The sequence below is a fragment of the Salvia splendens genome, chromosome 4 (assembly GCF_004379255.2).
Source record: "Salvia splendens isolate huo1 chromosome 4, SspV2, whole genome shotgun sequence".
NCBI classification, from domain to species: Eukaryota; Viridiplantae; Streptophyta; class Magnoliopsida; order Lamiales; family Lamiaceae; genus Salvia; species Salvia splendens.
Genome location: NC_056035.1, coordinates 10057969 through 10084981, shown reverse-complemented (window position 1 = coordinate 10084981; position 27013 = coordinate 10057969). Strand labels below are relative to the sequence as shown.

Here is a 27013-nt window from a genome sequence, read left to right as displayed (position 1 = left end):
GTAATAATGTCGGAGCTTCAAAATGTTCTTAATCTAGTGGAGTATGAGTTTTGACATCGAGATGAAAGTTGGAATAATTAAGGTTTTATGAAACCAACCCATATTAACAATCTTGAATTTTAGTTATATAGTGTTATAAGCCTACCTACCTAAGTCACTATGATAGTGACATACCTTGAAGATCAATTTTTTCGAAAAATAAAATTAACCAAATTGTTTGGCTGGATAATCATCAAGTTTTTTCCGTTTTTTCTAATTACTTCGAAAAGTTTATCAACTAGCCCAATTTAAATCTACATTTTTGTTAACAAACTTGCATTATTCATTGCACTCTCTTTTGAGTACGTATGTGAGGGAAAAGTAATTCTAGTTATATACGAGCAACTACAAAATAATGCACATTCATATTTTATTATATTAAAAATGGTCATGCGTTCCTTTAAAAGGCCTCATAAAGGTGTAGATTATCCAACTTTTATTGATGAGACATGATACTAAATTTATATGGATCAAGATTTAAGAGATTTTTAAAACGAGCTTGCATGTGTGGGCTAGAAACGAACATCAGACTTCCACACAATGTCCGGTGTGTATATTTAGAAATAAATAATTATCCAAACCTTATATATATTTGATTTAACCAATAGAACAATAAGGATGTAATCAAATGCAAACTCTATATATTATACAAACTCAAAATTATGATCTGGACTGTTAGAAAATGTCAACAGATTATAAAATAGCATCAACAGAAAATATCAACATAATGTCAACAGTTGACACCGTATTGACAATGTGTTGACATCAAAATCTTTAAATTTTACACTATGTTGACACTGTATTGAAAAGTTTAGAGTTTATACAATATATAGAGTTTGTATCATATCACTATCCACAATATGTATATCATTTTGATTTAATCAGTGGTGGGTATACCGCAAAGTGTTATTAGCCAGATAAGAAATAATTTTGAAATTCACATTGCAGTCATGACCCATATACCTAATTTACTATAATACTATATTTTTAACAGCTAAACTTGAGTTGATTAATTTGATTAATTATTGCATAATTTAGCTTTTATTCGACATTTTAAACTAGTATAGTATATAATGGCATTGAAATTTAAATTTTTTTTAATAATACTCGTATTATCACCATTCACCACCACTCCTACACGGAACTTGATTTCTATGGGCTCTCATATTTAGTTTATTGATTCCTAATGCCCTTTACCAAACTCCTAATCATGACTTGTCATTTTTATGCGTAATGACTTATACCAAACTTCTAACTTCCGTCCTATTTTAATTGCACTCACCAAACTCCTGATTGGATAAGCATTTTTAAATTACAAGATTCTTATCAAGTCATTCACCTTTACTTTTTAAAAAAGAAGAGCACTATTAAACTATAAGACTTGTTATACAGTAATTTTTGTTTAGAAAAACATGTGTCATAATTTATTCGTTTGTACATAGTAGTATTATTTATAAAATAGTGAAATGAGAAGTTAGTGTTAATAGGATAGTTAATTTTACTAAGGGGGTAGATACCGCTAAGTTCCAAATTTTATGAGTGATTAGCCTTTAATGTTGAAGCATATAACTAACTAGCTAGTTAGGTTGATATAAATTAGTTTCAGTTTGTAGTATATGCTCATATTTATTTGTTGCTATAGGAATGGGACAATCTCAATATCTCATCCGGCCACAAGAAAGGTTATATGGTATTTCTAATTTTAATGTGAACTATTTTAATAATTCAGTGTAGAATGAATAATGCTCACATCAAAATTCCAATAATCAAAGACAGAATGATTCCAGTTGAATTTAGCATAGTTATACTGCAGATCTTTGAAAATGGATTTGTGCATGTAATAATGAGTAGGTTTCATGTGCAGTCACAACTAACTAGCGCCACAGGCAATATACATACATATCAACATCTAAGTAATGTCTAATCAAACATTTAATTATCCTAATTAACATATTAACAGTTTTCATAATTAATGTGTGCGTATACGTTTTAGTTTGTGAACAAGTTAGTAAGAAGACATCGTGTTAGATCATAACGATATATTCAATGCCAAGTAGTTGCATAAAATATTATTGAAAACTTTTGTTCCTATTTATTGGTAGGAAACATGCCTCCTCAGGTTCTGATCAATGGTGAATGGCACTACTACAACTCGCTTAAACCTCGTAATTGGAAAATTAATCAACTTGGACTAAAATTGAGTTGGCCTTTGCCTACACCTAACTAAGTGCATTAATCAAGAATTGCACCTACTCTCAAAAACTAAAATATTAAAAAGGTAAACTACCGAATAATAATGAACCTAGTTGTTGTGTTGTATGTGATTAATTCCAAATAGAGGTTTAACGCGTTGCTTGGAGCTTTATAAATTGGCTTATTCTTTCAAACAAACATATATCACCATTCAAAGTTCAAACCATAGCATCAATTAACAGTCATCTTTTATTTTAGAGTTTGAAAATGAAGGACAAGTACTACGGCTCCATTCTTCAGAGCGAGGCCCTCGCAAAGGTTTTTCTTTTTATGCATTTTAAATTTGTGCATGTTTGAAATATAGTTTAGAAAGTTGTTTTAATTTGTTATATGTAATGCAGTATATTTTGGAACAAGTGCCTATCCAAGAGAGCACGAACAACTGAAAGAGATCAGGAAAGCGACCGTCGATAAATATCAATTTTGGTACGAATGATCATAAACATTAATATGCATGATAATAATTTGAGTGAGAAAATTGGTGTTGGTGTTGTGATAGGAGTCTAATGAATGTGCCTGCGGATGAGGGCCAGTTTCTGTCTATGCTGTAGAAAATAATGAATGCAAAGAAGACATTAGAAGTGGGAGTTTTCACTGGTTATTCACTTCTGTCGACTGCTCTCGCTCTTCCCGATGATGCCAAGATAATCGCCATCGACCCGGATAGAGAAGCCTACGAGACTGGATTGCCTTTTATTGAAAAGGCAAACATGACTCACAAAATTCAGTTCATCCAGTCTGATGCTATGCATGTCATGAAGGACCTCCTCTCCAAGGTACATAATTAATATCTTCGTCCACGGAAAAAAATCTTGTTTTTCCATTTCGTGTCATCCATTAAAATTAATCTCTATCTGTTTATAGTATGCTTTTATCTTTGATGGGGTAGATCTCATTTTCCACTGACAACATTTTAATTTATTTATTTTACATTAAAATATCCGTCGTTCACAACCAAGACTATTTTATTTTTTGGACGAAGTAGTATATAGTACTCCTATATGATGTATGGGAAATGAATGGATATATATATAGGTATAGGGTGAGGAAGGGGCGTTTGATTTTGCATTTGTTGAAGCGGACAAAGAGAAGTACATCAAGTACCATGAACAACTGTTGAAGGTGGTAAAGGTGGGATGAATATGACAAGACGCTGTGGTCCGGCACCGTTGTAGCGGCACGAGATGGATGACTTCTTGAGGGGCTGCAAAGGCCACATCCTTACTCTCAACTCATTTCTAGCCGCATTGAATTGGCTCAACTTTCGACTTACTTTGTGCACGCGTCTCACCTGATACATGCATTCTCTATTTTTATTCACCTTTCCAACTTTTACCAATCCAATTTCTTTTTATCCTTCTTTCTCTATTTTTAAAATACAGGCCATGCTACCTAATGTCATTGTCTCAATTATCTTTAACTCCAGCCATTTATTTCGTTTGTAAATCAACAAAAGTGCTAAGTTGGAAAAATAAGAGTGACATATTCAAACTTGTCCATGGATTGGTCAACAATGCAAAATTAATTCCTTTTTGCCAAACCCTCTGCATTATAGAATTTAATTTAACTACGTTAATAACAAATTTATAGATATCGGAATCAAACTGCACATATAAAAATATACTAGGAATTAATAACAGTAGTATTAAAGTAAACTAAATGAACACGGTACTCACATGTAACATAAAAATATCTCTATAAAAAAGTGTGACATACATTTGTGGGATCCAACAAGCATTTTAGTAGCTTTTTATTTTACAGTATGGGGCAATATTAATAGTCCGATGTGTTAATAGAAACGTATTCTTTTTTTTTTGGAGGGGGATATTCTAATATAATAACATTATTTTCTTTTCTAAAAAAGTAATATTCCCTCAGTCCCTAGTCCCTGAAATTTGTCATATTTTTCCATTTTCATCCGTCCCATAAAATTTGTCACATTTCACTTTCTACTATTTTTTTTGTAGTGGATCTCATATTCCACTAACTTGATCTCACTTACATTTTATTATAAAATTAATACTTTAAAAGTAGGACTCACATTCTATCAACCTTTCAACCCACTTTTCATTTCATTTCTTAAAATCCGTATCCGATCAAATTGTGATAATTTTTTTTAAGGTACGGACGAGTACAATTCACTTTTAATAATTTATATGGAAACGGTCACAAAATCGATTGTATAAACTAATATAAGTAGGATTGCGTTGACACATAAATACACGGGATGTCTGATATTGTTGCACTAGACTGCAATTGATGATTTAATTGCCAACGTTTATAGTTATCCTACTTTTTAAAAGCCATATATTATCTGAAACCCAAGACTTTTGAGACCAAGGTTAGTATGTTTTTCCAATTTTCCTCGTAGTCCAATCTTTTTCTTCAATTTTAAACGTTATCAAAATTTAAAGAGCAAACAGTCTTAAAGCCCAAGAAACAATTGGATACAATACAAGTATATATTTGGAATTTTGGCCTCTAAATGATGTAAGCTTAAAAGTTTAAATTTGAAGATTCCTTAGAATGGGATTTCATCTGTGCTGATCAATTACAACAAGATATGATTGTTAAAACAATTTGGTTATCTTTAAACTTTTACTGTTAACATTTGACGTTAATGGGATTGTACGTAGTTTATAGTATTAATATAAAATTAGGATTTTTAATTAAAACTCAAAGGTAATTAATTTTAAGAAAAAAAAAAACCACGATTTAGTGATGCTCTCGCTTACCTGCGCCACCTAACAAAAGCGTAGTGATAAGGAAATGCTACCGATCATTCTAGATTAAAATCTACATTATATGGTCTTCTAAATTAAACATTCTACGTTAGCAACGTGCTGGTTTTGTTTCTGACTTTTTTGGACAAGGTAAAATGTCCTTTTTTGGACAAGCCATCACTAATCTTATTGTCATCATTATGTCCAGAGAATTACAGAGACCGATTCTAGTGGTTATTTTATTCATAGGATTGAGTATTATTGGTGAGGAATCACAGTGCATGTGCAAGCAAATAGGAATTTACTAATTGGCTGACTTAAGATGGGAAAGTTTCCAAGAAAAGAGAATTATTTCAATAATTAAACATGATTATAGAATAAAGGTTAAGAGCACGAGACCGTGATCTAGTAATCCCATATGATAATCATAATCTAATAACAAGATTCTCACTCATAGCACAAATCTATGGTGCATTACCATTTCTTTTGCCCCTTTTTCTTTTGAGAGTTTTGCTTTAGAATCAAGGCCTGCTTGAAGCAAATAAATTGGTGAAATCTCACATCATTAGAAGCTGGACTGTGATGAGAGAACAAAGCATTATCTCATTTGTTTCACACTGAAAACAGTAGAGTTAACCTGGAAAGTAAAATAGGTTGAAGATCAAAAGCAACAAAGAATCCTTGAACCTAAAGTTTCACTGTCATCCCACCAGTGAAACCTTATCTTTTAAGCAAATATTCACTCCCAAAACCAAAGTCCCACCTCACTATGGTCCCTCCATCTCACTAGTTTTTAAAACTGCTCTTGCAGTGCAAGACAATACTAGTCGTCTCTAGGAAACGACTGCTAACTCTCTAATCGGGGCTTGAGCTTTTCTCCTCTCGTCTTCCATCTCATCACAAAGGATTCTCCTGATGGGATCCTTGCAGAAATCAAATGGTGGGATGGGAAGTTTAGCATCGTTAGAGACATCGTGTGGCTACTTACTACAAGAATTACAGGCATGTCTTTACAAATTTTTAATTTATAAAAATGTGACGAATCAGCTTGCTTACGAGATTGTTGTAATATGACTTGCAGATTATATGGGATGAAGTCGGAGAAGACAATTTTGAGCGGGAAAAGGTTCTGCTTGAACTTGAACAGGAGTGTGTCGAGATTTATAGAAGAAAAGTTGACACAGCTAACATTTCACGAGCTCGACTACATCAGCAGCTTGCAGAGTCCGAGGCTGAGTTTACTCATCTCCTCCTCTCACTTGGAGAAAGATCACTGCCAGGAAGGGTAAGATATACAAATTAGTTAAACCAAAACCTTTGTATAATCATCATATTAAGTAATGTATCCTGGAAGAGCCAACATTGTTGTACAATATTGCAAAAACTGTATAGCAAAATGTTATAGCTCTTACAAAGGATCAGTCTTAAAGAGAGATCAATTTTGAAGCATGAAAAATACTATCAATGCTTTCTGCATGATGGTCAGAGGGAGAAGCACGATGTAAAAACAAAATTGTTGTTTACAACTATGTAAACTGATTTAAAACATCCATTCATGTTGAGTTACTGGAGAAAGAAGCTTGGCATTCTAATATATTTACTTTACAGCAAACAATTATTATGGATCTTAGCAGGAGAAAAGTTTTTAAATATGCAGTGTTTTGTACTTTGTTTTGATTCAAGTACCTTTTTAATCCGTGACAGCCAGAGAAAATGGCAGGAACGCTGAAAGAGCAGCTAAATTCTATAACACCCGCACTAAGAGAGATGCAGTTAAGGAAAGAAGATCGGGTGAAACAATTCCGAGTAGTACAAGGGCAAATACATAAAATTTCTGCAGAAATTGCAGGTCAGACAGAGTATAATGATTCAACATCACCTGTTTCTGTCAATGAGAATGATCTTTCACTTAAGAAACTCGAGGAGTTCCAAAATGAACTTCAGAGACTTCACAGTGAGAAGGTACTATGATTAAAGTATTAGGGGCTAAATAGGATAAGAAACCAATCACTTTAATTGTTCTCTTGCATGTTCATATCCATATCAAAGAGTGACAGACTACAGAGGATGGAAAACTACATAAGCACAATCAGAAATTTGTCGGCCACTTTAGGAATGGATTCTTCATTGATCATAACAAAGGTGCACCCAAGCTTGAATGAATTATCAGGATTGTCAAAGAACATAAGTGATGGTATCCTGGAAAAGCTTGATAGCACAGTGAAGTCCCTTCAATCAGAAAAACAAACACGATTTGACAAGGTAATTAATTTTTTATATCTTGTACAATTTCGTTCAGTAAGAGCTGGTCCATATCACACAAAACCATGTATGGAATGCACAGAGGATAGTAAGACTATAGACTTTGTTAGACATGTTCACTGCAAACACCTAGTATAATAACTCTGTTTTTGGTTGATTTATTAATGCAGCTGCAACAACTTGGTAAAACATTGTCTGATTTGTGGAATCTCATGGATACACCCTATAAAGACCGTCAAGAATATCTACAAGTTTCCAATCTATCATCTATACCATCAACAGAGATATCCACTCCTGGAACCCTTACTCTGGACATGGTGCAGCAGGTATGCCTTCTGATACTTTTATAGAATTTTATGCCAGAATGATTTAAATTTATTAGAAATCTTTTCAAGGCTGAGACTGAAGTGAAGAGACTGGATCAGTTGAAAGCAAGCAAGATGAAAGAGTTTTTCTTCAAGAAACAAATAGAGCTTGAGGACATATGCAGAAGAACCCACATGGAAATACCATCAAGATCAGAGATGGAAAAAATAATCAACCAAATAGACTCTGGTTAGACTAAATCTTTTGAAAGAGAAATTCTAGTTATTGTGCATATATCACTATTTGACCCTTGGAAATTTGTAAAAAGGGGAGATTGATCATGCTGATCTCCTCACAAGCATGGATGAACAGATATCAAAAGCTAAAGAAGAAGCTGCTAGCAGGAAGGTGATCATGGAGAAGGTTGAAAAGTGGATATTAGCACGTGACGAGGAGCTATGGTTAGAAGAGTACAGCACGGTTAGATTCTTTTCTTCTACATTCAAAGAATAAACATCAAATACATTAAGAACAGTAAGCAAGAAAACCTTAGCCACTAATTTCCCAATTCAGGATGAAAATCGCTATTCTGTTAGCAGAGGTGCTCATAAGAACCTTAAAAGGGCTGAGCGAGCCAGAGTGATGGTCAACAAGATACCAGGTTAAGATTTATCTCAATGATATATGTAACTTAAGAATTTTGTACTAGAATGAAGGTGAAAGAGATCTATACCAATGTGCTTTGTCTGCTTCATCCTCCTGGCAGCTTTGGTGGACTTGCTGATATCCAAGACTAAGGACTGGGAAGATGAAAGAAAGAAAGTCTTCTTGTATGATGAGGTATACCGTTCTAAATGGCTATTATTATGAAAACGCATCTTCTTCACATGTGCTAAGATAATATAGCAAGTAAAAGTTGCCTATATAAAAAGTTGTGGATGGTGAAGGTTATTTATTGGATATCTATGTGGAAATAGTATTCACAGAAACTGGTGACTTTTGGGTCAAATTAGTTAGGTTGAGTACTCTTCAGCAGATAAAACACTCTCAAGACAACTTATACTCATGTCCAGAGCCTTTGTCGTAGTGGCAAGAAGCTTAGACATTATTGTATGAGGTGCCGAGTTCGAGCCCTCTTGACATCAGTTACAATTGTACTAGAAATATGATGGTCTTCCCTCACAAATAAAATTTGACATCAGTTACCATTGTACTAGAAATATGATGGGCTTCCCTCACAAATAAAATTTGAACTTCAGGTTCCTCTATTGGCAATGCTTGAAGAGTACCATATATTGAGGAAGGAAAAGGAAAACGAGAAACAAAGACAATGGGTAATATCATCAGAACCTTTTCCATTCACTAGTAACAAATCTATTCCAAAAAATATCAGATTCCATTATACAAAGTTATAAACTATGCCTGTGGCATTTTTAGAGTATTTTTATAATATACAAGGGTGATCTTTTATGCAGGAACAGAAGAAGGTACAGAGTAAAGTAGTAGCTGAGCCTGACAGCCCATTTGGAATAAGGCCAGGCACCAGCAGTCGGCGTCTTTCTGATAAAAGCATAAACGGAGGCTTTGGAAGTGCAAGCCTTCTAAACAGAAACCCTTCCCCCGGCTTACAGCCCATGGGACCAAACAGCATCAACTCACCAAGTCAAGGCATATCTTCCATAAAGGGAGGAAAGAAAACAAACAGGCAAAGGACATACAGTCAGAAAAGATTTTCTTACCATCTCAGAGAAGATACAGTTTCAGTTGTCTCATCATTTTCTGGGCCCTTCTCACCCTAGGATATTGGGATCCCATCAAGAACTAATTCAGTCGTATAATTGGTTTCCATTGTCTTATAGTAGTGTAAAAAAGTTGTGCCCAGAAATAAATTAACAGATCATTTCCCAAGATCTAAACCCTATATTTGCACTTTTTCTGCAGCATTATACAAACAAAACAAGTAGTCTTCCTCATGTGCAATATCATTTCGTAGATCAAATCAAATGCAACAAATACTTCATAAAGTATAACTGAAACACATTGAACTGATTTATAGTCACACTACGATATTGGTATTATATATAGTCAACAGTTTATGGCTTTAGCGAGAAGACATCGTGTGCACAAATAAATAAAGGGAAATTTTAGATATCACAAATTCCAATATAATCACGAGGCAGGATTTCATAATAAAAGTAAGCACCGTAATAATTGAAAATGCCCAAATTGAATATCACAATCCTCTAGCACGAAGATAGAGTTCAACTATCTTACAGCCAACAGACATTTTAAGTGGTCTTTTGAAAGAAAGCATCAATTGAACGAGTAGCAAAAGGAACTGGCTTCTTATCTGGGCGCGATTTAGCACGATCTCCCGAATGGTTCTGCTCAGCCGGCACGGGGAGAGAATCGAGCAGAAAATCGGCAGTAGGACGGTGTCGCTTGGCGGCAACTCGAATGTGTTGGAGTGTTATAGTTTTTCTCTTCTTCTCGACGGCGGCGTGGGCGGATTTCTCGGCGAGGAACTGGAGGAAGAGCTGGGAGGATGAGGCGACGAGGAAGAGGGCTTCGGCGTTGACCTTGCTGATATCCTTGTCGAGTTTCATGATGTTCTTGACTCGGCGGGTCGGGATCTTTAGCTTGTGCGGCTCGTCGATGCCGCCGGGGTTTTCTCCTTCTTCTTGCTGTGCCATTGCGCCTTGTGTGACGATCAAGACGGATTTCGTGTATTGTATTGTAATTTTATTTATTTTGGCGCCATTATTTGGCGGGAAATAATTTTGTTGAGAGATTGGAGGGAGTTTAAGTTTTGGTGTTCCAAAATTGACATCAGCTTATTAATAATTTATAAACCCATTTCACATTCTAATTTAATTTCATAATTTTTATCCTTCACACCAGCTGACCAGCATAATCTAAAATATTTTCTGATTGCTTTATTTTAAATTTTTACTCCTACAATTTAAAATAAGTTTTGAATTAAAAATGTGTAAGAACAAAAATTTGGAAAAGAAATCTAGGAGTATATTTTAAATTCACATATTTAGCATATTACAAAACCCACATCACACTGATTTCCTAACTCAATTATTTGTGTAGGGACGGTGAACATAAAATTGTTATATGGAGTACTCCATATTTTTAAATATAATATTTAAATACTTATTTTTGTTACTACTATTAATTATTCACCCTATTTCAATTCAAGAATTCAGTTCGTTGAATCCGTTCCCATATATCCATTTATTTATATTTGGCGCGACGTCTGGTTTCTGATGCTGGGAAGACGGAACGCGTCAATTCAACCCCACCCGACTCCAGATGCAGAAATGGAGCGGGCAATCCACCCCGAGTCTTCAAGAAATAGTCGATTTGAAGGTTTGTGGATTTGAATAGTCGATTAACCAGTGAACTGTGGAGACATGATTTAGGGTTTTTGGAGATTTAGGTATTCATTTTGCTGATCAATTGGTGGTTTCTTATTTAGTTAGTGCAGAGCGGAGAAAAAGAGCGTCTGAAGGAATTATTAGTGGAGAGGCTTGTGGAATGTGGCTGGAAAGATGAGATGAAAGCCATCTGCAGGTTCTGCTTAGACCTTCTTTTAATTTAATAATTACTAATATATTCAAAGACATGTTAGGTCTAGTTATCGTTTGTCAACTATGTTTGCTTGCTTGAGGCACACTGTAGTATAGAAGATTAGGAACTTGGGAGGTGCTTTTTACCAATTTAAACTCCAACATCTTTCATGTTTCAAATGTTGAATCAAATTCACATATGGATTTGTTTGAAATAACTCCAGATTCTCCTCGTACCAGGGGGGATTAAGTCACTCTAAATCCTTGGACGAAGGGTTTCACATCACCCCTGATTTGCATATTATAATTTAATTGAATTTTAAGCTATAAAACCAAAATGTTGTTCAGATCTTTAAATGTATGTTTAAACTCGTGTTCACATTATTTTTTTACACTGTCATTAATAATCAATATAGGAAACATTATATTATTGCATGTTAATATATTCTAAAGTGTTAGTAAATGTTGTTCATGCGATCAGTATTTAGTGAAATAAATTTTAGTGTGATATTGGAACTCTATGCAGTGTAAGTTTTTAACATGTAAATCATTAAAAAGATGATTTGAGTGTCAGGTTCAATCCCACATTTGAAATAAGAGTGCTACAGGTACCTTATCCTATGTGTACTAAACATTTTTATCATTCTTATTGGTTGTACAACAGTTCTTCAAGACTCGTGGGAGATTAAGTTTTTGAGTCTGACAATAATCGAATTATGGACTTACGTTTGGTTGTTTTAGGTGGTGATTGACAGAATTAACTCTGCTTGAACTTTTTTTCTGACAGGGAGTTTGCAAGGAAGAAGGGAAGGGATACTGTAACAGTTCATGAACTTGTCAAAGTCATAACTCCAAAAGGAAAAGGTGGGTTTCTCCCTACTCATTTGTGTTAATATGTACTAATGATTTACTTCTTAAGTTTCATGGATTGTGTTATTATAATTGGCTTTCTCATTCCTTCTTTTTACACTATTTAATTATTTATGCATTCTTTCTTTTATTTTTCAGTAGTGCATATGTTCTGATTTGTTAGTAGAGGACATGTATCAATAAGATTGAATGATTGAATTAGTATTGTTAATCTTTTTAACTTCAAGGGCGTTTGGAGTACCAATGTCCTTATTGTATTGCATTTATCTTATTACGAATATGATACATGCACAGCTTCTAGATTCTGATCATCCACATGTGATTGAAAGCTGGAGGCAACTAAATGTAAACAGGAGAGAATTTATAGTTGTTAGCTTGATATTAAATTTATTATACTGTCTTTTCTATAAATTCAAGTATCAACAACTTTGCAGAAAACAAAATTTATTTCTAGTAGGCACTATTCATTATTTTTCAGTTACATTTATAATGATGATTGTGATAAACTTTATGCAGTGTTTCAGCAAACTGCTTATGAATGACTGTTTATGAATTATGAAATATTGATAGTCAGCTTAGTTTACCGATTCAGTACAATTGCACACGGATAAAAACTAAATACAACTGCTTTGACTTAACCCTGATGTTGGTTGTGAGCAAAAAGAAATGCCGGGAAACGTCTGGGTTCGTAATACATACATGGCAGGCATGTGGACAGCGTGAACATGACCTGAAACATTTGAAAAATGCCTGACTTGTAAAGATCTACGGGCAAGCTAGATTCACAAATGAAGTTTTTAGGACATGTCACGGGTAGACTGGCAGAGGCTTTGCTGTTAAGGTTCTAAGCATTGGGTGTACGATTGTTGAATTGAATACTTATAGGGTGACTTTAGTCTAAATTGTATAACTTGTCTTATTCTTGCATACCCCTTCATAAGGGGTAAGATGTCTCATATATTAAAAGTTCAGAAACAATGCCTTCCCAAATCTTCTTTGTCTTTTTATCTTCTGCTTTATTATGTTCACTTTTCCTGACATTTACTCCATGTGAAACTTTGTAAAAACAATGAAATTAGACCTAGAACAAACATTTATGGCTAAATTTATTAATGCCATTTGTTAATGCTGAATTTTCATTTTCTGCTTCAAGAATATTGTTGAATAAAAATTTGGATGATGAATATTGGAAGGATCGTCTTTTTTATCAGTTTTACCCTTTTTCCCCGAAAAAGCTATTAGTGCCTCGTGCCACATGTACCTATCATTAAGGCTACTCTCTCGATAGTCTTGAGCAGGTAAACAAACTGCAGGCATACACATGTACCTATCATTATGACTACTCTCTCGATAGTCTTGAGCAAGTAAACAAACTACATGCATCCGTTATTTTGGAAGATATTGCCTGTGCTTTGTGGGATATAATTCATATCAAAATTCCTTGTATGAGAGCCTACCCTTCCTTCTCTCTTTTATCTATGGAATCCCAATTAACTTGAAAAGTTTAGGTTCAAACTCTTACATTCTTCTCTGTGTTTGAGTTACTAGTATATCGCTGCAAGTTCAAGCTTCACAATCACCTACCATGAGGCTGAAGTATTTGCTATAATCCACCTATATTTATCTCCAATTATGCTAATACACCAGCAGCCTGCTAGCAGTATTTCCTGCCTTATTTCTCTTATTTATTTAGTGTTACATTCTATTTTGTTTTGCTCCAATGTTTCTCTAAGAAAAAACTGGTAAATGATTCAATTTTGATCTAGAGAAAAATGTTGGTAACAACATTCAGCACATAAATACCTTGCAGTTATAAGATTTTTTATTTTTATTAGTCTATTAATTTAGCTAGAAAGAGGTGGCTAGACATTATATCAATGGCTACTGGACGGGTTTTGTATACAGGCGTTGATGGCTGATTAAACAGGTTGCTAGTCATATAGGTTGGCTTTTGGTTCGACACATCCTGTGTATGAAGCTACGAAGTCAATTTATTGATAACATAAAATGTTAACTTGAATGTAAAGTATATTTACTTGGGACTATTTTAGTTTTCAGTTTTGATAGCCCTATCTTTTCTTTCTAGATCAGTATGGTTTCCAAGTGCGAACATCTTATTTCATATCATTAGAAATTTGTGTAAACATCTGTAAAAATAATTTTGCTGGTTGGACTTTACTCTGAGAATGCAGCATTTAGATATGGATCAAGTTCCAAGCTTTTCTTAGTGGGGTAAGCAATGGTTTTGGCTAGACTTGCTTTGTTGCTATTCATAACTTTACACATTTAATTGGAATGACACTGACAGCACTTGGGTGTGCCAATCTTACCTTGTTTGACATCCCTAACATCACTACAAATTAGTTGAGGCCTTCACTTAGAACCATGTTAGCATGGTAAATATATACAAACCCTAGTAGTGTTTAAGATGAACCTTTTCATAAATGATGCTTGTTAAGCTTACTTTGTTGCAGTATATTTAGAAGCAGAAGAATATATTTAAGAAGTAGAAGATTCTTTATTCATTCCAGACATCCAGTAAATAGGTTTCTGGATCAATAAAAATAAGTCATTAGGCTGAGCTCATCATATTAAAACTATGATGTGCAGATACTTAGGCCTTATTTACGTTGTTGGTTAAGGATGGGTGTTACAAATTCCCTAACTATACCTAATGTTAACTTTCATAGCTAACCCCATGGCATGTTATTATTTTGAACTTAAAGTGACTAGTTGGGTGATAAGTAGTTATGTATCAATTACAAACCTACAAAGCAGGAACATGGTATATCGTTATCTTCCTTGTACTAGCATAAAAATATAGATGGTATCAATTATAAATTTTATCATTTATAATCGAAAACAGAGTCAGCCACCAAATGACAATGTCTTGAAGTGAACAAGCTCCATGGAATTAGATATTTAGATGCATCAAAGCTCATCTAATATGATTCAAGTGTCTGGTGATAGTATTTTATAGTGTCGTTTGATCAATATGTTATATTTGTCTTGCTTTCATCTTATAAATTTGTCCTTTTTGCATCCAGCTTCTGTACCTGATTCAGTGAAAGCAGAAATGAGGGAAAAACACACACACAATTTTATCCTCTGGAGTTGGAGGAGCACGTTGGGATGAGCAGCCAATAGAAATACCATGGAGGATAAATGGCTCTTATTAATCGCTGGCAAGAAGTTGACATTCTCCAATATAATGTCGTGATCACCAACGGTACATCTAAATTGTTATTGGCTTGTTGATGATCGATAAAGCTTATATTGTTAATTTTTGTGAGTAAAGCTGTGATTAGTGGATAAACAGTTGTTAATTGTTATTAGCTGTAGGGTGTAGCTTTGTTTGCATGTAATTGGATGTTGCTGATTTGTGGTTGAGGGTGATGATGTTGTGAAACAACAAATAATGTGATTACAATTGGTTGATATATGCCACATAAGTATGATGGCATTGGTTAATTTGTGCTGAAAATCATGGCAGAAAATAGAATGTTGATGAAGGAAATCATTGTTTCTTGTGATCATTTATTTATTTATTTTGATAGAGATAGATACGAGCATATCTAATTCTGGAAAGATATATTAAAAGGAAGTGGGGTTACTTTTCCACTTAAAGCAAATAAATGGGCTTTCACTTTTGGTCTTCGTGGCCATCCTATTAATCCCACTCTTATATTCTCTTGGATTCAATCATCTTTCTCGAACTTTTACTTCGAGAACGTGTCACATTTTGTCTTGCTAGTGCGTAAACTTGTGTGTGTGAGAGAGATGAAAATATGTTACTTGAGTTGATTGGATATAGCGAAATCTAGGGTGTTTTTGGTACAATGGAATTAAATGTGATTCCTATTTTCATTCTTACTTGTTTGCTTGATATGATGGACATAAAGAGGAAATGCGAAGAAACTGTCATTTTACATCCATCTTTATTTGATTTTACATTCATTACATTCTACATTTCTACTCTCATTTCATTCTATCATACTAAGAAGGGTCTTAGAGTGTATTGCAATTAGTAGTTGATTTTCTTTTTTGGATAATTGAGCTTGTAATTTACGTAGTGAATTGTGTGAGAAATATATCGGAAATTATGATATATTGGAAATAATCAAACACATTAGAGTTAACTTTGTGCATTCGCCCAAAATTTTGGAACTTTGTCGGAAATTCTAGTTTTCCATACTAGCTTTATGTTATGTGTTAATTACTAACTTTCGATTTTATATAATTTGCAGCTGACTAAGAATTAGTGATGAAATGACTTATTGATTAATTGACATTGAGTTTTACTTCTCTTTATAATATGATACTGTACTATTATTTTTAGTTTTAATAGTGCAGCGCACAGAGTGAAAAATGTCACGACAATTATTTAACAAGGCACGTCGACACTAATATTCACCGGGGTCTTAGTGAATTGCAAAGTCAAACCAAATCAAAATCCAATATAAAACAAACATATTTAAATGTTTATGTACAAATTAGAACTTGATTATATGCAATTAACCCAAAAATATTACGTGCTTGATGAGCTTTTATAAACCCATAAGAAGTACTCTTATAACTTGTTTTGGACCTTATTTTTATAACTTACAGATTATTTAAAATTTTACTTTGTCAAACAAACACCTTTGAAGAATTTATAAGATTTTTATAAACTCATAAGTAGTATACTCTTATAAGTTATTTTAAGAAACTTTTAATTAGACAAACACTCTCAATAGAATGTTATTTTGATTATCTTAGCGAGGAGCAGACTGAAAGCAAAAGTAACAATTGCACCCAAGTAATCTAACTTTAACTATTTTTTTTTAACTAGATATGGTTTTGAGATTGAAACTGATTCCATCTTAAATTAATGTCGGAATGATCTCCTCGACTCAAAAGTGCCATATTGATCTTCTACTAAACCTCTTACATGTTCATTAAATTAGTGATAGATTCTTTAGAATATGCAAAATGAGAATTTAGTCAAATGTTTACAGTTTAGAGTATTATAAAAAAAATCGAATTAGAGGGTAAGAGGGATATTGTCGTGCATTGAGATTCTTAATATTGCATTTATCATAATCAAATCGATAAATTTTATTTAGATTACAAGGATTTGATTAAAAATTTAATTAAATATTAATAATTAATTAATAGTTAAAATTGCGGCCGGCGGCCCCACCAAAGTTTGTATGTATTAGCCATTAGGATAGGATGAGTCATCTAATTCTAGGGCATAATTAATTTATTGATGAAACATTATGTATTTGTGGAGAAGTAGTCCCACGGATACAGTCCACTAATTTATGTTAATGGGTATCAGGCTGGCAGATTAACTTTTACATTAGTGGATACAAAATTTAGTCTAATTAAATAGTACAATTTACGATATCTCATTGGCACAATCATGCACCCACACTGCATCTTAGTTTCTTATTATTTTCGTTATTTCTTAGTAGAAGTATATTCTAACTTGATATATTGCTTTTAGCCGTATAAAGATATGAGATGTAATGTTATTTTCAACAGTGAATCAAATTTTAATATCTTACATGTGCGATTAATTAAAGTCTTGGAATATTAGTGCAGGTTGTTACACTAATGAGATGTCTGTTTTGTCGTTTTCCCCAGTGATATTCCAGAAGAATTAGTCAAATTAAAATATTATATATCCATCCAAAAAGAGCGATTGCTTTTTAAGATATAAATCAGATAAAACGTTTTGTTAATTATTCAGATTAGTTCAATATGTAACTACGAAGCTTAGTGTTCGACTTTCTCCTAAGGTTCTTAGATTTTCCTCTTCCATTCTGACTTATCGCAACAAATATTTTCCGGAGTTGATTAAAAAGGTTTAAGTAAGAGCATCTCCAATAGCAATAGGTCAGCCATAGCCTAGCCACAAACTCCTCCTGCTATATCATCAGCACTAAAAACTCCTTCTGCCACATCATCAGGACAAGCAACTGGACAAACAATAGGCTAGCCATAGGCTAACCACAATAAACAAAATTATAAAAAATAAATAATTAACACTCACACAAAATACGGAATTAAATTTACGACACAAATAAGGGAAAATTCAATAATAATATTTAATTTTTAAAAAAGTACATTAATAAAAAAATTACATAATTAAAAAAAGGTAGATTAAAAAAAATTACATAATTAAAAAAAAACTAACGCCGTGCAGTCCTCCGCACCCACAACTCTTCAATTAAATCCTTTTGGAGTCGAATATGAGCATCCACTTGGCGCATGTCGGCATGTGCTTGGAGGCGGCCGGCTTCATCGTGAGGTACCCCGCTTCGTACGTTGGGGGCGGCCACGATTTGTGTCGGGAATTTAATGCTCTGATTAAGCCACGATTTGGCGAAGTAGCTAATTTTCTAGTACTAGCACACCATTATTTCACGAGTTTTGAGATTTACTTAAATCATGGTTGAATTTTTAGGCTACGTTGGTTAAATTATGGTTAAATCAGAGCATTAAATTCCCGAGAAAACTCGTTAAAACAAGTGGTGCGAATGAAAATGACGTGCAAATCGCGTATATATTGTGTTTCGAAAATTAAATAAATAATAAAAAAATAGTCTGGCCGATCGCTCGCCGATCGGGAGCCTGCAATGGCGGCCAGCTGACCGGCGAGCGGATCGGCCAGCACCCGAAAATCGGCGTACTCTCGCCGATTTTCTCGCCGAACTGCCGCTCGCCGCCTGCAATGGTTCGGCGAGCGAACCGGCCAGCGCCGGGAATCGGCTAGCCGGTCCGCTCGCCGCCATTGTGGATGCTCTAAAGCCATTGCAGAGCTAGGATTTTAATCCTGGGGCCCAAATTACTATATTAAAATTTGTTAAGTGTTTCCGTGTCAACGACGCGGAAGTAGCTCTGATATAAGTAGTGCGTTGCGCGCTAGAGATAGAAAATGAGATAAATAATTAGAGGATGAGTAATAAAAAATTTAGAGATACCGTGACAATGTCGACATTGAAAAAATTAAGGAATAATATTTTTATAGTAAAGATCATAGTAGTACTATTGAAAATGATTTTACCAACAGTATATAGTATAGTACTTATTTATTTATGAAATTAAAGAATTACTTTCTTATATTCTAGATTTTTTATAATTATAAATAAAATTATTTATACAAAATTAATATCTATAAGTTCATACTAGAGAAAATTATCATGAAAAATTGTTTACAACATAAACTAAAATTAGAGTATATAAAATTGCTAGAGAAATTAAAGTCCAAAAGAGGCATAAAAAACTACTCAAAATTCATAATGATAGAAGGGGGATTCGAATCCAACCCAATTTGTATGAATTCCTTGAATATAGGGCAACTGCACTACTACTTCATTTATAAGACTTGTGTACATATATTATAGTAGTTGTGCGTTAAAATGCCAATTTTTATTAAATTGCTAATTTGCTAACTCATCAACGTAGTGTATTAAAAATGTCAACACGATCATATTAAAATATCAACACATAGTTGTGTTGACATTTTAATAAACTGTGTTGATATTTTAAATATCAATGTCAACATAATATATTAAAATATCAACTTAAGTTTATGTTGACATTTCAGTATCATCGTGTTGACATTTTTAATACAGTGCATTGATGAGTTAGCAAGTTAGCAACTTAAGAAAAGTTAGCAACGGATCACACCCCTATTATAGTATATAGATATATTTACATATTTCATTGGATTGAAAAAATTGAGAATATGAAGCGAAATGTTAACAAAGATTGACAAAGTTCGTGGACCAAAAAATTGATAAGTTAAATTTACAATAAATCAAAAGATTCTGACCCTATTTAGGCACTTCAAAGATTGAGTCTAAATTTTAATAAGATTTAAAGATTGAGATTTGAATTATAATTAACTAATTATCTATTTTCTTAAAAGAACATCTCTAATTTAGAATAAATTTCAATTTTGGCCCGCAACCTAGAATTCAACGTTGGAAGTTCAATCAACATATCGGATCCTAGCTTCAATAAACTTTCATATTCTTTAATTCAAGATTTGTTAGAAAATCACTAAATTTGGTCAAAGATCAAGATTGCAACTAATTTTCAATATAGTTAATAAGTAAGTATATCATAATTTTTACATTTTTTCAATTGTTTCATTTTAAAAATTTCTAGTGTTTTAATCTATAAAATTAAAGATGTGGCTTGAAAATTTCTAGTGTTTTAATTTATAAAATTGAAGAGTGAGGGAAGATTTCGCGAGACTCTACTTGTCAAACATATCGATTATTCAAGACATTCCGTCATTGTCGTGGGCCCTTCACTTCCATGGTGTGGATTGCCGTGTGAAATAGCATTAGAGCTTTTCCATACATTTATAATTATATTTGTGGTCTAATTAGACACCATCTTGCTTCTAACATAAGAGTTGCAAAGAGTAAAATTCATGGAAAAGAACATGTTGTATGGACTGCATGAAGGGGCATCCTGTATTGCTGAATAGAGAGGTGGCTTTGATTAGGTGTATTTTCTATGCTTCAAGACTTAACTTTTTTCAAATATGAGACGATGGGATAGTTTAAAAAATGTTAAAATTATTGATCGTATAATTGATGAAATTAATTAAATTTGATGGTTATTCTGGCAATTTGGAACGTTTCGTACTAATATTATGATGAAACATAAAATGTAAATTACTGTAAAAAATGTGCTATGTGTTGTGATGCACAATAATGATATGCAACATCAATCCGACAAAGATTTGCTGGGCTAATGTTAAATCTTAGATTTGTGAGTTATGCTTTATATATTTATATGATTAAGTCGGTCTTTTATTTATGCATAGTCATTAGGCTACTCTCCAATTAAATTGTAGTTAGTGGAAGGCTTTTAATAGTCTAATTTGTAGCCATCCCTTTTTGTAAAGTATGTTTAATTTCAATAATGATAAAATTAAGAAGAGAACAATTAAAGGCCACACACTGCGGGAGAATTCGCGGACAGAAGCTGTGCACGTACCTTGCTTTCTTTTAATTTGAGTTTTAAGTTTAATTAAGATGTATCTCACATCAAATATGGATACATATTGTTTTATCGTTGTCAATTTTAGTACATAAATATGATGATTTCGTATTCGATAAATATAGATTTACAAAATTTAGTTAGAGACTATTTTCAGATTCAATTGAATCCAACTACTAGCTTCCAATGTGTGGGACAATCTATTGATCTTCTACAACTTTTTAATTCACAAAAATGGATCTCCTGGTCATTGCCAACTGTGTTTCTTAGCCTCAAGATAAAATTGTAAACATTTTGCATTTATTTGGCGTTACAACAATAAATTATTATTATTATTATTATTATTATTATTATTATTATTATTATTATTATTATTATTATTATTATTATTATTATTATTATTATTATTATTATTATTATTATCATTATTATTATTATTATTATTATTATAAAGCAATATACTACTTCCTCTATCCCATTCAAAATGAAAGGTTTCCTTTTTGGATTGTACATTAAAAATTAAACGTTTCCTAAAACGAAAATTTCTCTATCTCTACTTTTTCATATATCTTATTTTACTCTCTCTTCATTAACTCATAAAACAAAGTACATAAAAATCCGTGCTAATTTCTAAATATTGCATGTTTAATGGGATAGAGGAGGTATTATTTACATATAAATTTTTACTGAAAAGAGATATTGGCTGGATACTGCAATTTATGCAACGATATTGGGAAAAAAAGTGGATATAGAATAAGTCCGGCAGTTAGGCTAGTAGACTAGCGGATAATATTATAAATGTCCCACCCACTTAATTAATATAGTACTAGTATAATATATGGAATAATTTTATTTATTTGACTAAGTTTATTTGTCTATGGTGTTTGATACTTCAACAATTCAACTATAAAGGGTTGAATCGGGACTGGTGTTGCACTTGCAGGACATAAGAGGAAAAAGTGGCAATGGTGGACGAATAATTCCACTGTTTTCTTCAATAATTTTTGTCTGCTTGTTGAATACATATTTATTAGTAATTAGTTTACTAATATTGTCATTTGAATCCCCTTATCTATTCATTTAAACCTGCATCCCAGATTTACTTTGTGTAGTGGGACATATGCTAAAAAATATTGATAAGATGTTACATATCATTTTATATTTATATGGACTAATATAAATAATTATATATAATTAATCATAGTTGATTCTAAATTATTACACTTATTTAGTCATAAATTAATAATCAGACACAAATATATTTTATTCTAAATTATTACACTTATTTAGTCATAAATTAATAGTCGGACGCAAATATATTTTAGTCAGAGACTCGCTTTCACGTTCATATTTATTTATTAAAAATAGAACTCATCGTTTCGTTATCAAATAACTAATTTGGGTTTATATCATTACATGTAGTTGACCTAGTGATGGATATAGTAGTATTCTTGAGACCAGAGATAAAATAAATCTATCGCATATAGATATAGTAGTTTTTAATTGTGGTTTACTTTTCTTGTTTGATTTGCTATTTTAAGAGATGCATCGCAATAGCAGCCATAGATTTAATTCACTGGTCATAGAAAAAATTAATAAAATTACTATTTTCGTATATAAATTAGAATGATGAATCCTCTGGCCGCCGGCCGGCCGGCCCTACCTAAAACATAATTGCTATACTCTGATAATATTATATGTGACTACTGAAATTGATAATGGTAACATCTTAATTAATAAGTTAATGTAGTACAGATGTCTACCTCTTATTCATGTTTGCATAATCTTTGTATATGTTATTTGACTTATATAGGAGGCGCTGACCCTCCATGTAGCTAATTATGCTTTACTGGATTTGGAAATATTCTTCATATATAAAGGAATCTAAAAAGTGCAATCATGAAATATTCTTTTTATAATTTTTTATTAAAGTTTAATTTGTACTCCATGTTTTAGCTCAAATTTTACTTATTATTACGAGTTCATTTCCCTCAATTAGAGTATTTAATACTCCGTATATCTTTCTAGAATTTATTAGCACTTTATTAGATAAAGTAATTAAAGTTGATAAACTGAAGAGTAGGGTACATTATATTCTTTTAAATTCATTTTTTAAACACAAATAGTACTATTATGCTAATATACTAGTATTTTACATTTGTAGGAGTAATAAATAAATTATTGAATAAGTATCACTAAAAGACGTGTTATAGTGATACAAAATAATTTTTTTTGTTTGTTTTGAGGGTGGTGATATAAAACTAAATTACAAATGCTATTGAAATATTCGGTTTAAAAGGGCTCTTAAAATTGGAAAATTTTGAACGACCGAACAAGGCTGTGTAGTACAAATTAGCATCGATCGGTACCAACACATATGTACTTCCTTTTGTTTCTTAACCTAGTAGGCAATTCATATAATTAATCATATAGTATATCTGTCGAGATTATAAAAAACTACTAGTATCACTAAGAAACTTTACTCAATTTAAAATGCATTACTAATCTAAGCTGGTAGTAAGAGTAGTAGTATTTAATAGTAACTCATTAATCCTAGTCATCACTTTCCATTTCCTATATATAGACCCAACATCCCCATACATTTCCACTGCATTCACATTTGGATCAAATAAAAAAATCATGGAGCCATTCTTGTCTGCTTTCTTGATCTCATGTTTCCCAACCTTCAACCAAGCTGCTGCATTCTCCCTCTCTCTCCTCCTTCTCTCCTTCTTCATCTTAATCTCATTCCCCTCATACCTATTTTCCTCACCATGCGGTTTTGCATGGAGAAACCACCTCCAAAACCCTAAAACTCTACTCAAAAGCCCCAAACTCTCCTGGCCGTTTCTAGGGTTTCTACCCCAAATGGGCCCCCTGGCCCACCGCAAGCTCGCGGCCGCAGCCTCCGCGTTGAAAGCCACGCGCCTCATGGGCATAAGCCTCGGCATTGAGCGCGTGGTAATCAGTAGCGACCCTGAGACCGCGAGGGAGATCCTATGTGGCAGCGCGTTCTTGGACCGCCCCATAAGGGACTCCACTCGCCTGCTCATGTTCGACCGCGCCATCGGCTTCTCCCCCTCGGGGAGCTACTGGCGACACCTCCGTAGAATAGCCTCCACCCACATGTTCTCCCCGAGGCGAGTGGCCTCCCTCGAGGGCCTCAGGCAGGCCGTCGCGGATGGCGTGATCGGACGGGTGGAAACGGAGATGGCGGCGACGGGGTTCGTGGAGCTGAGAGGGATTCTGCAGAGGGCATCTTTGGACAATGTGTTGGAGAGTGTGTTTGGGATTGGGGGATTAGGGTTTGGGAGTGAAATTGGGGATGAGTTGGGGGTGATGGTTAGAGAGGGGTATGAGCTGATGGGAGAGTTCAATTGGGCTGATTATTTTCCATTAGGGTTTCTGGATTTTTTTGGGGTGAGGAGAAGATGCCATAGGTTGGCAGGTATGGTTAGTGAAGTTGTGACTCGGATTATAAAAGAGAGAAGAAAAAAGGGGGATTTTAAAAAGAGGGATGATTTTCTTAGTGTTTTGCTTTCTCTGCCTCAAGAGGATCTACTTACTCATGCAGATATGATGGCTGTGCTCTGGGTATGTATACTCCTACTAATTTCTTTTTTTCACTATTACTCTAATCTTTCATAGTATTAATTTGTTAAGCATTTGAATTTGGGTGGAATAATCGAATTAAAAATGAAGTTGCACACTTGCGCAAAGCTAAAAGTTACTGGGATCATAATTGATTCTCCCGGATTTTGGGACTAGGAAACAGGAAACTTTCTCCTTTTGTATTAAAAAATTAAACCGAGCATGAATCTATTAATTAGTTGAAAACCGAAATCTAAGTTTTAAATTAATATATTAACTGAAAAGGGTATAAGAGAAAATCATTGATTCATAACTCTTTCTTTTTACCTAACTCTTGATTTGATTCATAACTCTTTCTTTTTACCTATAATTCGTACGTAGTATATTTTAATGCTGTGTAGGCTTTTTGTTTATGGAAGTAAAATGATTAAGAATGTAAAATTGACCATAAGAGGTCAAAAGGTATAAAGTCCTTAGATAAATTATAAAAGTCTTTTGGCTATATAGACAAGCACAATCATCATTGATCTTTGTGTATATTTACTTTTTTTAATAGAATCCGAGGAAACATGCATAAACTATTGATTTCCTCTTGTAAACAGTATTTACGTATTAACTATCTGTCACTTACTTTTCTATAAACTTGAAACGTGCTCAATATATGACTCGATGACGAGCTAAAATCCCAACAACCCAAACGAACCAGAGTCACCACAACAGAAGAAAAATTACCACTTACTTTCAGCGTCCTAATTATGTATTTATATGTGCATACAGGAGATGGTATTTAGAGGAGTAGATAATATTTATATTCTCCTGGAATGGATTATGGCAAGAATGGTTCTACACCAAGATATTCAAGCAAAGGTGCGACATGAAATCCAAGTCAATGTTGGTCGCAACAAACGCGTCACGGAATCCCACATTCCGAATCTTCCGTTTCTTCAAGCCGTTGTCAAGGAGGTGCTGAGGCTCCACCCGCCCGGCCCGTTACTCTCGTGGGCCCGTCTTGCTGTCCACGACATCCACGTGGACAAATGCTTCATCCCGAGTGGCACCACTGCTATGGTCAATATGTGGGCCATAGCGCATGACCCGGCAATATGGCCCGACCCGTGGGCTTTCAAGCCCGAGAGATTCATGGAAAGAGATTTCTCCATTATGGGATCGGATTTGAGGCTCGCGCCATTTGGGTCGGGCCGACGGGCCTGCCCCGGGAAGGCCCTTGGGCTAGCCACGGTTCACCTGTGGCTAGCGAGAATGCTGCAAAACTTCGAATGGCTTCCTCTCCAACCGGTGGATATTGGAGAATGTCTAAAGCTTTCTCTTGAAATGAAGAATCCATTAGTATGTCGTGCGGTTACCATATGTTGAATTTCTCAACATATTATATGTAGAAATCATGGAATAAAATATGCCCGGTCAATGGATTTTGACCAAATAATAAATGTGACGAGACATCTAATTTCGTGAAATAAAATGATATAGCGTCGATCTACATTTTACGCATATAAATGTAGTATATTCACTTTCTCAAATCCGATTTCCGGTGAGTGAGAAATAGTGGATTAAAGTTGGACATGATTAGCTTTTAATTAAATCTTGAAGTTTGAGCTTATGATTAGAGCTCCCAAGAACTTGGTTCAAAGGGACAACTAAGCTATGAGAGTTCATGAGAAACACTTAACTATATCTATTCCCTAGAGAGCAATAGAGTGTTGGAAAACTTGCCTAGTGGTGAGGCTAAGTCTATGACTTTTAATGACTCCTAAGGATCTCGAGGAGATTGAGTTCTCAAGGAGACCGAGTAGGGCAAGATACTCGATTAGAAATCACCTATATAAGTGTGAAGTGATGCCGCTTCAAATAACACACTTATGAATCCAAAGTGGTGTCAAAGGCCGCAAAGGACACAAAACGTGAGAACGGATGAGGTTGAGGTGTTTAAGCGTTAACACCATTGTCTCGGTGCACGCCGTGGGGGACTAGTTCAAAGCATCGCGCTACTAAGCCGCTTGTGTATCCGATGGTGTCGACTATGGAGGGTTCAAAGCCAACAACTACCTATCCTTATGCTTATATACCTCTCGAGGGTTGAGCTTTGGCTATTTCCACTCATGTGGGGGATTGTAAAAATCATGGAATAAAATATATCCGGTCAATGGATTTTGACCAAATAATAAATGCGATGAGATATCTAATTTTGTGAAATAAAATGATATAGCGTCGATCTACATTTTACGCAGATAAATGTAGTATATTCACTTTCTCAAATCCGATTTCCGGTGAGTGAGAAATAGTGGATTAAAGTGGGCATGATTAGCTTTTAATTAAAGCTTGAAGTTTGAGCTTAGAGAATAATTAACTAGTGTTAATTATCTC

The 27013-nt window shown here is 33.9% G+C and overlaps 5 protein-coding genes and 1 pseudogene across 6 annotated transcripts in view; 4 read left to right on the top strand and 2 right to left on the bottom strand.

Annotated features, from left to right (window-relative positions):
• The window catches only part of LOC121798419 (DEAD-box ATP-dependent RNA helicase 21-like), a 794448-nt gene that overhangs the window by 41947 nt on the left and 725488 nt on the right, over window positions 1–27013 (bottom strand). The window lies entirely within an intron of this gene.
• LOC121798471 lies at window positions 2433–5962 on the top strand (annotated as a pseudogene).
• LOC121798424 (65-kDa microtubule-associated protein 8-like) lies at window positions 5780–9499 on the top strand. Its single transcript, XM_042197426.1, has 11 exons — window positions 5780–6017; window positions 6097–6300; window positions 6720–6977; window positions 7065–7277; window positions 7448–7603; window positions 7673–7832; window positions 7912–8063; window positions 8157–8244; window positions 8350–8423; window positions 8843–8917; window positions 9059–9499. Exons 1-11 carry the CDS (start codon window positions 5931–5933, stop codon window positions 9380–9382), a joined length of 1791 nt encoding a protein of 596 aa, XP_042053360.1. The 5' UTR covers window positions 5780–5930; the 3' UTR covers window positions 9383–9499.
• LOC121798474 (chromatin accessibility complex protein 1-like) lies at window positions 9766–10309 on the bottom strand. Its single transcript, XM_042197501.1, has one exon. It carries the CDS (start codon window positions 10274–10276, stop codon window positions 9872–9874), a length of 405 nt encoding a protein of 134 aa, XP_042053435.1. The 5' UTR covers window positions 10277–10309; the 3' UTR covers window positions 9766–9871.
• Window positions 10790–15567, top strand: LOC121798476 (transcription and mRNA export factor ENY2-like). Of its 2 annotated transcripts, none has more exons than XM_042197505.1 (4): window positions 10790–10961; window positions 11080–11165; window positions 11949–12025; window positions 15079–15567. In XM_042197505.1, exons 1-4 carry the CDS (start codon window positions 10905–10907, stop codon window positions 15165–15167), a joined length of 309 nt encoding a protein of 102 aa, XP_042053439.1. In that variant the 5' UTR covers window positions 10790–10904; the 3' UTR covers window positions 15168–15567. The 2 variants fall into 2 exon arrangements, with proteins under 2 accessions (XP_042053439.1, XP_042053438.1); XM_042197504.1 differs by having other exon boundaries at window positions 10793–10961; window positions 11071–11165.
• LOC121798428 (cytochrome P450 78A5-like) lies at window positions 23679–26046 on the top strand. The gene is made up of 2 exons (XM_042197429.1): window positions 23679–24634; window positions 25409–26046. The coding sequence occupies exons 1-2, from the start codon at window positions 23681–23683 to the stop codon at window positions 26003–26005; spliced, it is 1551 nt and encodes a 516-aa protein (XP_042053363.1). The 5' UTR covers window positions 23679–23680; the 3' UTR covers window positions 26006–26046.